Raw genomic sequence first — 13,223 nt, 5'->3', positions numbered from 1 at the left:
ACCATAAAGCAACAAAAACCAGCGGAGAGAATCATAGGAATGCTCAAATACTAGGTTGAATAAAGGCAAAATACTTAAAATGGCCAATCCCTGCTCAAATATACTGGGTTAAATATGACAAAACGCTTAGACAGTCAATCATGTCATGTAAATAAAAAGCAACTACCAAGCAATTATTGGAAAAACAAAAGTTACACAGGACTACATAACCGCATAACAACAATCACAGCTAAGCTGCAGCAACTATTTCAAACTATATTTACATTTTACAACACCAGAACAGTCCTGTTAGTGCATACAATGAGATGATGGCCCTGACTAATCCTCATTGTCGTAGTCCTCGTCTTCATCAACCTGCACTGTCAGATGTCCAAAACCAGATGGCCCCATACCGATGTTTCCAATGGCATCTGGCATAGGCCAATCTGACTGATGATCGGTGTTTGCTTCTTCCACCTTAGAACTTGTAGCTTGAGCAGGGGCTGTTGGCGGAGCCTCTACTGGAGGTTGCGTGCTTTGAGGCATGATCTCGTTGCCATTGTTGATCTCTTGAACTGTTTCCTCTCCTGGTAAGGGCTCACCTTGTTCAGCAAACATGCTGCTCTCATCTTCAAATTGTACATAACCAACTTCCTTTCTCTTGGTTGGTGGCCGACCTCGCCCTCTGCCTCGGACCCTCCCACGTCCTCTGGGGCTGATGTTTGCATTTCTTATGGCCTGAAAAACCAGGGGTTCTATTATCAAATATCCATTTATATAACAATCAGGTGAGCTGTGATGGCTGATGTACGCACTATTTTACTGGATCTTGATTCATCATTCTCTGGGTCACTGCCATTTGACTTTCTGAAAAGTGAATTTCAAACACTGTTAGGTACTTGATACAATTGAATCATAAATGCTGATTACAACAACTGAACTTACCTTCTTCTAGGCAATCCTCTTTCATCTCCACAGGAATCAGCGCCACCAAGATCTGGTACCTTGTTGACAACTTCAGTTAGGAAATCAAAAGAACTGTACCTCTTCACACATTGCTTCCTGAACATCAGATGTCAGAAGTTGAAACTATCAGCTAGCATTTTAACAAGAAAAAAATTTGGTCCATCGAAATTAACCTCAATACAACAACTCGCATTTAAATATGAAACTTAACTCCAAACAAACTAGACAAGCTATGTATGCTAGATCTACATGAGCAGGATGGGATAACTATCTGCCCAGTTTCAGTTTCGAGGATACATAACCTCTACAAATCTCTTATTTAGAAATGTTCATGAGCTCAAATTCCAGAAACCACACTAAAGTCGCTTACAGTGGAAAGAAAAATACCAACTTCCAAAATTGGTTACCAAAACCAACCTGCTTCCATATTTAAATTCAGATCTTACGGGGTGTTCGGTTGGCTCCTGGCCGAAGCTGCCTGGCTCAGGCAGCGCTCCCAGGCTTCCGATTTCGGGAGCCTAGGACTCAGATCACTGCCTGGCCAGTGAGCTGTCTAGCAGGCATCGAACCAAACATGCCCCAGAAGATTACTTTGAAGTTGAGACTTCTGCCGAAAGCGATCTGTTCATCACTTCCTCCAGAGGTGATGCAAAAACATTTGATGAGTCTAGCTCGAGTGCCTTATTAACTTATATAGTACAAATTAGCTGGCCATAGTCAGGGACCGACCAGTTCTGAATCCCACCTACAGATATTATGAATGTTAACTTAGATAACATCTAACCTTTTAACTAGTAAACCTTATACCAAGGAATCTACAACCAAAAGCCATATGCAGTGGAATGGAATATGCAGTAGTTATATGAGGCATATGAATTCTGTTTCTGGACAACTTATCTTGATGTCATAAGCAACACAAACAAGATGAATTCTGGAACAAGTGGAAAATAGGTGATGCATAAGACCTTTTTTTAGAGGTCTTATGTGGGCCGCTTCTGCAGCTAACATGGATTTTAGGTGGAAAATAGGTGATGGGAAGAAGGTGAAGTTTTGGGAAGATAACTGGTTAGGTTCCACTAGCTTAGCTATTCAATATTGGGATGTGTATGTTTTAGTACAGGAACAAGCTGGAACTGTAGCTGAGCTTTGGGATGGTGTAGACTTGAAGTGTACCTTTAGAAGAGGTTTCAATCAGAGATTGTATAACATGTGGTTAGAAATTGTACCGTTGGCTTCAACCATCTCTTTTACTGAGGATGAAGATACTTTAATTTGGCAATTTAACTCATCTGGCATTTAGTCTTCACAATCTCTATATAGAGTAATTAATTTTAGAGGCATAACACCAGTTCATGTTCCAGCAGTGTGGAATCTCAAAGTTCCACCTAGAGTTCAGTTCTTTCTTTGGCTGTTATCTAAAAATAAGACTTTGACTCGTGATAATCTGAGTATAAGAAAGAAATTAGATGATATGACATGCCTTTTCTGTTCTGAAAATGAATCAGTGCAGCACCTTTTCTTTGAGTGTGCTGTAGCTAAGCAGATGTGGATTTATTTCTCTGAAGTATGTGATAGAAATGTAGGACAGGGTTTCCTGTCTATTGGACAGTTGTGGTTAAGTAATAAAAAAAATTCAGTATGCAATTCCTTTTGTGCTGCAGCCCTGTGGGGGCTTTGGAAGCTAAGGAATGGCATTTGTTTTCAGGGACAGTCTTGGGTGGATTTGAGGCTCCTGCTTTTGAGAATTGCAGCTATGCTGCAGACATGGGTTGTCCTATGTCCCCAGGAGAAAAAAACAAGAGTTCCATCTGAGATTGAAGAAGTTGAAGAACATTGCTACAAATCCAACAAGAATCTGTGGCTGAGCAAAGTAAGTGAGAAAGGAGATGCCTGATGTTCCAGCTGGCGCATAACTGGGATGATCAGCCTGTACCTGAGGAAGTGAAGAGGAAGCTTTCAGAAAGTACTAAGGCAAGTGATGGGAAGGAGGAGAGAGCCTGGATGAAGCTGATCGACTTTGAAACGCTGAAGAAGTGATGAGGAATCGTTTAAAGCTTGCTGTTTTTGAAAGAGTTTTGCATCAGTTTTAGCTAGCTTACCTTTTATGCTTCGTTGAGGTTTCTGTCATAAACTTGAGGGTATTTCACTAAGACTGTATGGACAGGTGTATCCCACCTGAATGCTGTAAAAACCTGATGTCTTTGCTAATGCTAAGACAGGGGCATCACCCTATAATTCTAAAAAAAAATGAATTCTGGATAAGATCCTATTTGGGGCAGGGAGGGGGGAGAGATCCCAGCTCCTCTGTCACCCCAAAAAACTTTTAACAAAATTCACGTCAAAAAATGATGGGACATATAAACATCACAGTTCACAGCTGATATTGTACACCAAAGTTCAAACATTGAAACATAGCAATTGCGAATTGGAAGCATCCAGATTACCCTCACTAGACATGCTAAATAAAGTCAGTGTATTTAATTAGGCTAGTAGCTGAAATTCATCAAAGAGATCCATTTATTTTAAAAGATACATTACATCACCTCATAATTTTTATTTTATAAAAAAACAAAATGTCAGGTGATATTGAACTCACAGGTGGAAGGAATTCAGTGTCTTTGCTCCACTTTGAAGAGTAATTTCATAAGTCCGGTCAATTAAATCTTGTAAAAATAATTCAAGAGCCCTCGCTGCATGCAAATGGAAACTCAAAATGTCAGAAATTTCATTTATGTATGCTTCATCATGGTTACATGTAATAGTAGCAGGATATAGAGAACCGTGAATGAAAGTAATGATGCCCACAAAGAAAAACTGAAAATGTTGACCAAACAAACTTCTAAAAATTTACAAGGTCAATCTCTCTTTTGTATCATTAGTGTGGACTTGAAACCAGTAAACCAGTTTGCAAAGAGAGCCATTAGCCAGTCAACCAGATGAATGGATGCCAAACGATGTGCTAAAAGATCATCCCTTTTTGCTTGTTTTATTTAAGTAGATATACTAGATTATTGTGGGAAAACACAGATATGTACATAATACATACAAAAGCACAACGATTCTTGCGGAACTTACAGACTAAAACAGGCACCGCTTGTGCAATCTTTCCAACATCCTCATCTGCTTGCATTATCTTTTTGATTCGAGCCTATTATAATAGAGAACATAGTTAGGGGACAACTTCATGCCATTATATACAACTTATATATTTGAAAAATTATCTACGAAACACATCCCACAACCAAATACAAAACCCAAACCTTGAGTAATCAGTACAGACATCAAAGGAGTTGTTAAAACCATGTTATTCAATTTCATGAAAAATAGAGCAAATGCTAGAATCCAGAAATGATCTCTTCAGCTAAATACAACAAAATATGCGCCTGCAGTGCAAACCATACTGGTGATGGGATAAGTCTCTGTTGGCAGTCTTTGTGGGGCTGGCTGCAGCAGCATCTTGACTGAGAGGACAGCACCCTTGCAGCTGGTCTTTAGCTAGGACAGCATCTTAGGACAGCATATTAACATCTTAGACTAACATCTTGGCATATGCTTGGCTGGCTAGCAGCCTATAAATATGTATCCCCAACCCCTCAGGTGGGTATGACATTTGGAAATAAACCAGAAAATTGCCCCAACTCCTAGTGTCATCCTCTCTCGATGAGAGTAAGAATTCTGCTACTATCAAGAGTAAGAATTCAGCGACTAACAACTGGTATCAGAGCCGTATTATCCTGTAGTCTGAGCATCTCTTGCTCATCTTCTCTCCCAGCCCCACAACAGCCCCAGCTGTTGGCAGCAGCAGCTCCTCCGGCCGCTCCTGTCCACTCCTCTCCCTCTGCGCTGAAGCAGCCCTCTCCCCACGCAGCAGCCCCCCGGTAGCGCGTCATGTCCGCAGGGCAGTCTCAGCGCTCGGTCGCCTCGAGCACGCGGCGGCGGCAGGAGGCCGAACTTGCCGCGGCAAAGGAACGCGAGTGAGCGGCGACAGAGACCACTGCGGCGGCGGCAAGGCTGGCAGCGGCGGAGCTGGCAGCAGCCAGAGCGGCAGCGGATGCAGCGCGTGCGGCGGCAGCGGAGGTCGAGGCTCTGCGCGGCAGCATCGGCAGCTCCATTTCCGCTGACGACACTGCCGACGTGGACCTCGAGCTGCTAGAGAGGGAGGCAGCGCGAGCGTGGGCGGCGCAGTGGGCAGTCGCGGACGCCCACGAGCGTGGCGGCAGCCCAGACATGCGCGGACGCGCTGGCGGCGCTCCTGGAGGAGGCGCGCACGGCGGTGGCGCTCCTGGGGCAGCCGCGCACGCCCACGAGCGTGGCGGCAGCTCAGACAGGCGCGGACACGCTGGCGGCGCTCCTAGAGGAGGCGCACACGGCAGTGGCGCTCCTGGAGGAGCCGTGCACGCCCACGAGCGCGGCGGCAGCCCAGACAGGCACGGATGCGCCGGCGGCGCTCCTGGAGGAGGCGCGCACGGCGACGGTGGCAGACGGGTCAATGGAGAGCGCGGCCTTCACGGGCAGCGTGGCTCTCTCTCCCCGAATCGGTACCGTGGTTACCACGGGCTCCAGGCTGTCGTCAGGGACGTTGGCCCCGACGGTGGGTGGCCTACCCTCACCAAGACCAACTACGTCGATTGGGCTGCGGTGATGATGGTAAAGCTCCAGGTGCGGCACATGTGGGAGGCAGTCCGGTACGGCGACGTTGACTACGACCTAGATCGACGGGCGCTGGATGCCCTCATCGCTGCAGTCCCGCCCGAGATGCAATTCTCGCTTACCAACAAGCGGACTGCCAAGGAGGCTTGGGACGCCATCGCTGCAGCACGCATCGGCAGCGACCGCGCCCGCAAGTCCACACTGCAGACACTTCGCAAGGAGTGGGAGAACCTGGCCTTCAAGCCAAGTGCAGACGTTGATGACTTTGCTCTCCGTCTCAACACTCTGTTGTAGAAGATGGTGCAGTTCGGCGATGGCACCTACGGCGAAGAGAGAGCTGTCGAAAAGCTCTTCCGCTGCGTCCCTGAGAAGTACAAGCAGATGGCTCGCTCGATCGAGTCTCTGCTGGATCTCTCCACGATGTCGATCGAGGAAGCGATAGGTCGCCTCAAGGTCGTCGACAGCGATGAGCCACAGGCTCTCTCGGGGCCCATCACCACTAGCGGGAAGCTCCTTCTCACTCGGGAGCAGTGGCTTGCCAGCCAAGGTGACCGGAAGAAGGGGGAGCCTTCTTCCACGACAGGCGGCCGCAAGCGAGGCAAGCCAAGCAAGGCGCGCAGAGATGCCCAGGCCGGGGCGCGAGGACGTGCCGAGGGTGATGCCCGCGGAGGCGCCCAGGGCGGCGCCGCCGGCAGGCACAAGCCGACACGAGACGACGCCTGCCGCAACTGCGGCCAGCTTGGCCATTGGGCCAAGGACTGTCGACAACCACGACGCGGCTAGGCCCACGTCGCACAAGCAGAGGAGCCAGCTCTGTTCATAGCACATGCAAGCATCGAGCTACCTCCAGCGGCACCAGCCGCAACAGCTCTCCTCCACCTTGACGAGCCAAAAGCACACGCCCTCCTCGGCGACAGCTCCGGCAACAACAAGACTGACGGGTGGTGCCTCGACACCGGCGCCACCCATCACATGACCGGTCGACGGGAGTTCTTCACCGAGCTTGACTCTAGCGTCCGAGGCTCCGTCAAGTTTGGGGATGCCTCCGGCGTGGAGATCAAGTCGGCTCCGTCATCTTCACCGCCATGTCTGGCGAGCACAGGCTGCTCACCGAAGTCTACTACATCCCCGCGTTGAGGAACTCTATCATCAGCTTGGGACAACTGGATGAGAATGGTTCACGCGTGGTGGTTGAGGATGCAGTCATGAGGATTTGGGATCGCCGTCGTCGCCTTCTTGCCAAGGTAACCAGAAGCGCAAATCGACTCTACGTCCTCAACGTGCAGGTGGCACAACCCCTCTGTCTCGCTGCTCGTCGGGACGACGAGGCGTGGCAGTGGCACGAGCGTTTCGGGCACCTTCACTTCGAGGCCCTGAAGCAGCTCAGTGCCACGGAGATGGTGCGAGGCCTGCCGTGCCTCGACCATGTGGAGCAGCTCTGCGACGTCTGTGTGTTGACGAAGCAGAGGCGACTCCCCTTTCCCCAGCGGGCAAGCTTTCGAGCCAAGGAGAGGCTCGAGCTTGTGCACGGGGACTTGTGTGGCCCGGTGACACCGGCCACACCGGGAGGACAACGCTACTTCCTGCTGCTCGTTGACGACCTCTCCCGCTACATGTGGGTGATGGTCCTCAGCAGCAAGGGAGAGGCTGCGGACGCCATCAGGCGCTCGCAGGCTGCTGCGGAGGTAGAGTGCGGCCGCAAGCTGCGCGTGCTGCGCACCGACAACGGCGGCGAATTCACGACGGCTGAATTCGCGTCGTACTACGCTAATGAGGGTATTCAGCGCCACTACTCCGCGCCGTACAGCCCGTAGCAGAACGGCGTCGTCGAGCGGCACAACCAGACGGTTGTGGGGATGGCTTAGGCCCTTCTCAAGCAGAGGGGATGCTGGCTGTCTTCTGGGGAGAGGCGGTGGTGGCGGCCATCTACATCCTCAACCGCTCGCCTACCAAGGCGCTCGACGGCAGGACGCCATACGAGGCTTGGCATGGGCGCAAGCCGGCGGTCTCCCACTTGCGGGTCTTCAGCTGCCTCGCGTTTGCCAAGGAGCTTGGCCACATCAGCAAGCTCGACAACAGGAGCACTCCGGGAGTGTTCATCGGCTACGCGGAGGGCTCGAAGGCCTACCGCATCCTCGACCCGAAGACACAGCGTGTGCGCACGGCGCGCGACGTTGTGTTCAACGAAGGGCGAGGATGGGCGTGGGACAAGGCGATGAACGACGGCTCGGCTCCGACGTACGACGACTTCACTATCGAGTACGTCCACTTCGAGGGAGCTGGGGGAGTAGGCAGCTCTTCTTCGGCGAGCGCGTCTACCCCAGTCCCCGAGCCTCCACCGACCCCGGCGCCTTCTACTCCGACAGCACCACGCTCTCCAGCCAGGACCTCAGCTGCGATGAGTCCTTCGCCGGCTCCACCACAGCTGGCAACGCCACACTCCAGCACCGACAGGCACCTCTCCGGGCATGTCTACTCCAACACCAGCTCGTGTCGAGCACAGCCCGGTTAAGCTCGCTACTTCGCTCTCTCACGACGAGGAGCGCATCGACGCGTACCACGACGGCGAGCCGTTGCGGTACCGTACGATGGAGAACCTTCTTGGCGACCAGTCGGTGCCGGAACTGGTGCCTCACGACCTGGAGGACCTGAAGGCGCAGTTGCACCTTGCATGTGACGACGGCGAGCCTCGGTCGTTCGCAGAGGCCGAGAGACACGCGGCATGGCGCGCCGCAATGCAGTTGGAGATGGATGCGGTTGAGAAGAACCGCACCTGGGAGCTTGCTGACCTTCCTCGTGGTCACCGCGCGATCACCCTTAAGTGGGTGTACAAGCTAAAGAGGGATGAAGCCAGCGCCATCGTCAAGCACAAGGCTCGCTTGGTGGCACCAGGTTTTGTGCAGCAGGAGGGGGTCGACTTCGACGACGCCTTCGCTCCCATGGCACGGATGGAGTCTGTGCGACTCCTCCTTGCGCTAGCTGCCCAGGAGGGCTAGCGTGTTCATCACATGGTCGTCAAGTCGGCGTTCCTTAACGGTGACTTGAAGGAGGAGGTCTACGTGCACCAGCCGCCGGGATTTGTGATCCCTGGCAAGGAGGGCAAGGTGCTCCGCCTGCGCAAGGCCCTCTATGGCTTGCGGCAGGCACCGAGGGAGTGGAATGCTAAATTGGATTCCACGCTAAAGGGGATGGGCTTCGAGCAAAGCCCGCACGAGGCGGCCATCTATCGACGGGGCAGTGGAGGAAATGCTCTGCTGGTGGGTGTCTACGTCGACGACTTGGTGATCATCGGCACCAAGGATGCGGAGGTGGCGGCATTCAAGGAAGAGATGAAGGCCACCTTCCAAATGAGTGACCTGAGGCCTCTCTCCTACCTGGGAATCGAGGTGCACCAGGATGACTCCGGGATCACGCTTCGACAGACCGCCTACGCCAAGCGCGTCGTTGAGCTAGCTGGGCTCACCGACTGCAACCCAGCTCTCACTCCGATGGAGGAGAGGCTAAAACTGAGCCGCGACAGCACGACGGAGGAGGTGGACGCTACGCAATACCGGCGTCTTGTGGGGAGCCTTCGCTACCTCGCCCACACACGGCCGGACATGGCATTCTCCGTCGGCTACGTTAGTCGGTTCATGCAGCGACCGACAACGGAGCACCAGCAGGCTGTGAAGAGGATCGTCCGCTACGTTGCGGGGACTCTCGACCACGGCCTCTACTACCCTAGGTGCTCTGGGGCGACACACTTCGTCGGGTACAGCGACAGCGACCACGCCGGCGACATCGACACCAACAAGAGCACAAGCGGGATCCTCTTCTTCCTCGACAAGTGCCTCGTTAGCTGGCAGTCGGTCAAGCAGCAGGTGGTGGCCCTGTCCAGCTGTGAGGCCGAGTACATAGCGGCCTCCACCGCTTCGACTCAGGCGCTTTGGCTCGCTCGACTGCTTGGTGATCTCCTCGACAGAGACACTAGAGCGGTGGAGCTCAGGGTGGACAGCAAGTCCGCTCTGGCCCTGGCAAAGAACCTCGTTTTACATGAACGCAGCAAGCACATCCGGGTGAGGTACCACTTCATCCGAGGTTGTTTGGAGGAAGGGAGCATCAAGGCGAGCTACATCAACACCAAGGACCAGCTTGCGGACCTGCTCACCAAGCCCCTTGGGAGGATCAAGTTCCTTGAGCTCTGCTCCAGGACCGGGATGGTTCAACTTTCCCACAAGACGATGCACAAGACTTAGGGGGAGAATGGTGGGATAAGTCTCTGTTGGCAGTCTTTGTGGGGCTGGCTGCAGCAGCATCTTGACTGAGAGGACAACATCCTAGCATCTTAGACTAACATCTTGACATATGCTTGGCTGGCTAGCAGAATATAAATATGTATCCCCAACCCCTCAGGTGGGTATGACATTTGAAAATAAACCAGAAAATTGCCCTAACTCCTAGTGTCATCCTCTCTCGATGAGAGTAAGAATTCTGCTACTACAAGAGTAAGAATTCAGCGACTAACAACTGGTGTGTAGCTTGGAACTTCAACTCTCGTTGGTTCCATGACAACAGAACAACAAGAGGCTTTGAAGATTCAAAACCGACCTGAGGGCATACAATAAATGCTGAGATCCACAAACAGCTCTGCTTAACAAATGGTGGCATGTTCAGATGGAATAATCCAGAATGGTGGCAGGGCACCTGAGCCTACAGCACTACAGCATCAGACTAGGCCGTGCCCAACTATCCCTCACCAAACACATATAGACCCAACATAACAATGGAAGTTACTGTCGTTTCAAACTCTACTCCTACCAGACCATAATACAACCCCATGATGAAGGCTACACATGAATTCCACTGCATAAGTACTCATGCACCAGATCACATGTTGAGTATCCCAGCAATATATACATGGGACCAGCAAGTACATGCTCACATGATCTGGAGATCTTGCAACCAAAACACAGGCCGACAGCAGGATCTAGCCCATCCCTTTGGATCTACACGCCAAGCGAAGCGATTGAGGATATAACCAGCGGCGCGTGGAGATCACATCAGGCTGTCCCGTTCACACGGACTAACACTCACCGTACGTCAACGGCACTGATCTAGTCAGCTGCGAGCGCCCACAAAATCTCTCCATCCGCTCAAAACAACACGAGCGCAGAACTCGACGTCCTTTGTTGAGCACTGAGGATCCGAGATAGACCCCGAAAAAGTTAACAAAGGAAAAAATGAAAAAAAAAAAAAAAAAAAAAAGCAAAACGAATTACTTCCCCGCGCGCGCGAGAGAGAGAGAGCACAGGAGCCGATCTGAGCCCGAGCCCCGCCTCCACCACACCCAGCGAAATCCCCGCCCACGAAAGTCAACGGCGGCCGGCATCCACCGGATCCCGCCCGCGAGGGCGAAGATCTGCACCGCGCGCGGCGACCCAGATCAGATCAGATCACGCGCGCGGGCGGGCGCGCGCGGCGGATCAGAGGGAGAGACGGTACGAGCAGGACGGGCGAGGGGAGCAACGTACCGCGGGGAACCGGGTGCCGAGCTTCTTCCTCATATTCGCCTCCGCCTCCTCGCCGGCTCGACGGACGCTCGCTGTCGCAGTCTACTCCTCTTTTCTTCTTTTTTGCGCTTTTTTTTTCGGTGATGAAGGCTTGGGTTTCTTTTCTCGTTTGGCGTTGCCGGCTTGTCCTCTTGTTCAGCACCACCAGGTTGAACGCACGCAGGACGTGCAGGAGGCAGGCGCAGCGCACCACCGCGACGTGACGGCGTCATCCGCCCGAGGCGCCCGTGCTCCTACCGCGTCACATCACGCAACGGCGGCCGAACTGGGCCGGGCTCTACATGGGGTTTCTCGCCCCGAAATGCCTATGAGGCTGAAACGGCCTGGACTCATACCAATCCTCTCAAAAAAAAAAAAAAGAATCTACTCGTATGTCCTACTTCCCTCCTAAAAAGAAAAAAAAAACCTATTGAGATTCCCTTCCTTCTAAAAAGACACGTTGAGGAGATAAAAAAAAAGACACGTTGAGATTTCATAGTCTAAAGTTTAGTTGACCTACTTATTGAGTCTAATGAACTAATTGTTTTTTTTTACAGAGGTTGACTAAGCTTTAGATAACACTTCAGATCACATGTTTCTTCTACAACTAAAAAGAAAGAAAATAAGACCACATGTCGGGTTTATAAACCCAGGGACCCTCATGGGCCGACTTCTCAGCAGAGGCTCGGCCCAACAGACAACGTTGCGAACCAACGTGCAACTCTTAGGCCGGCCCAAGTACCTAAAACGACAGGTCAGAAGGGCGATCCAATCTCCGACCGGAAGGCCTGACCGAGGAGGAACGACGCCCGCTTCCGACTCCAGCCTGCCTCTCCTACCGGAGCGCTTGCTTCGGTCTCCAGCCCGCCTCCGGACGGCCTCTTCGATCGGAAGGCCTGGCCAAAACACCACTTCCGACTTTGACCCGCTTCTCCGACTGGGAAAACACCGAACCCCTGCTTACAGCTCCTCTCTGACTTACGTAATCAGAACCGACTGTGACCAACCGACCGGGAACGCCCGCTCGGTAAGGACCAGGAAATGGAAGGAGAAAGTAGGGCAGGGAGCACAAGTCAAACCGCAATACCAGGGACCGTACCCTGTGCACCTACCAGACAGTACCCTGCGCACCTGTCAGACAGTACCCTATTACCCCCCTGGCACGATAGAACCCAAGAAGTGTTGTAGACGCCGACATTTTCTCCTATAATATTGTGGGCGCCATCAACTCTCATACCAGACAAATATGGTAAAAGCTCCCCCTCACGTGTCTCTAAGGCATCAACAGTGTTGTGGGCGCCGGTATTTACCGTACCAGGCGAACATGGTAAAACAGTGTGGCTGGCACCGACGTCTGCCATATCTGAAGAAAACGACGCAACCTCTCACGTGCATCTGACACTAAACAGTATTGTGAACACCCACCATCATCTTGCACCCGCCGACGTGGGCTGCAAGACTTAGCAGCATATGTACTATCTCCCTCTCACTTATAAGGCCGTCCCCTTCATCTATAAAAGAAGATGCACTCTCTTCTAACAGAAGGATCGATCAGTTCACTAGTACACAACAACAGAACCACTATGTTCAAACTACAAGCATATGCTCGAACATTTAGCACATAACGGAGCTCTCGGCACTCTCAGCCCCTCTGACCAGAGTCCGACCGTACCTCTTGTACCCCCCATCTTTCTCCTTCTTGTTTGTAACCCCACTGCAAACTTTGAGCACCTGGGCTCAGGAATAAAGTCATCGACCGACTCAAACTGGACGTAGGGCACGTTGCCTGAACCATTATAAACCCTGTGTCATTGAGTGCTAGGTCATATCCGATCACAACATACGGCAAAACTATAAATATTTACGTGTTTGTCACTTTCTGCACCGATAGTTGGCGCCGTCCGTGGGGAAGACGTTGTACATTCAACACTTTTTGTCATCGGATGGTCCACTTTTTTGCCACATTCGCCATGGCGAGCTCAAGCGATACGACTCACTTTGGCTCACTGGAGTTTCCTAGACTCCCACCTATTGGGATGTGGGTTCCACCCATCTTCGAGCTATCCCAGGCCTTCCTCTTCGGAAGTCTGGACTTCATCG

General features: G+C 51.9%; 1 protein-coding gene across 2 annotated transcripts; it reads right to left on the bottom strand.

Moving 5' to 3' along the window:
* Positions 1-55: 55 nt before the first annotated feature.
* On the bottom strand, positions 56-11,289 carry LOC136486890 (uncharacterized). 2 transcript variants are annotated; one of them, XM_066483951.1, is made up of 6 exons: positions 11,106-11,289; positions 4,021-4,093; positions 3,542-3,635; positions 925-1,041; positions 795-846; positions 56-717 (listed from the first exon to the last, which is right to left on the bottom strand). In XM_066483951.1, the coding sequence occupies exons 1-6, from the start codon at positions 11,136-11,138 to the stop codon at positions 319-321; spliced, it is 768 nt and encodes a 255-aa protein (XP_066340048.1). In that variant the 5' UTR covers positions 11,139-11,289; the 3' UTR covers positions 56-318. The 2 variants fall into 2 exon arrangements, with proteins under 2 accessions (XP_066340048.1, XP_066340049.1); XM_066483952.1 differs by lacking the exon at positions 11,106-11,289 and adding an exon at positions 10,669-10,816.
* Between the last annotated feature and the right edge of the window lie 1,934 nt (positions 11,290-13,223).

Source organism: Miscanthus floridulus, chromosome 10 (genome assembly GCF_019320115.1).
Source record: "Miscanthus floridulus cultivar M001 chromosome 10, ASM1932011v1, whole genome shotgun sequence".
Lineage (NCBI taxonomy): Eukaryota > Viridiplantae > Streptophyta > Magnoliopsida > Poales > Poaceae > Miscanthus > Miscanthus floridulus.
The sequence above is the reverse complement of the archived record's forward strand: the minus strand, read 5'-3'. Positions and strand labels throughout refer to the sequence as shown.

What these genes read in the sequence shown, in the direction of transcription:
- LOC136486890 (XM_066483951.1), bottom strand. Translation starts at nt 11,138, where the DNA reads ATGAGGAAGAAGCTCGGCACCCGGTTCCCCGCG. An exon ending in TCGGCACCCGGTTCCCCGCG is followed by an intron (nt 4,094 to 11,105) that starts GTACGTTGCTCC and finishes CTATTATAATAG; the next exon opens with GCTCGAATCAAAAAGATAAT. An exon ending in AGCGGTGCCTGTTTTAGTCT is followed by an intron (nt 3,636 to 4,020) that starts GTAAGTTCCGCA and finishes ATTTGCATGCAG; the next exon opens with CGAGGGCTCTTGAATTATTT.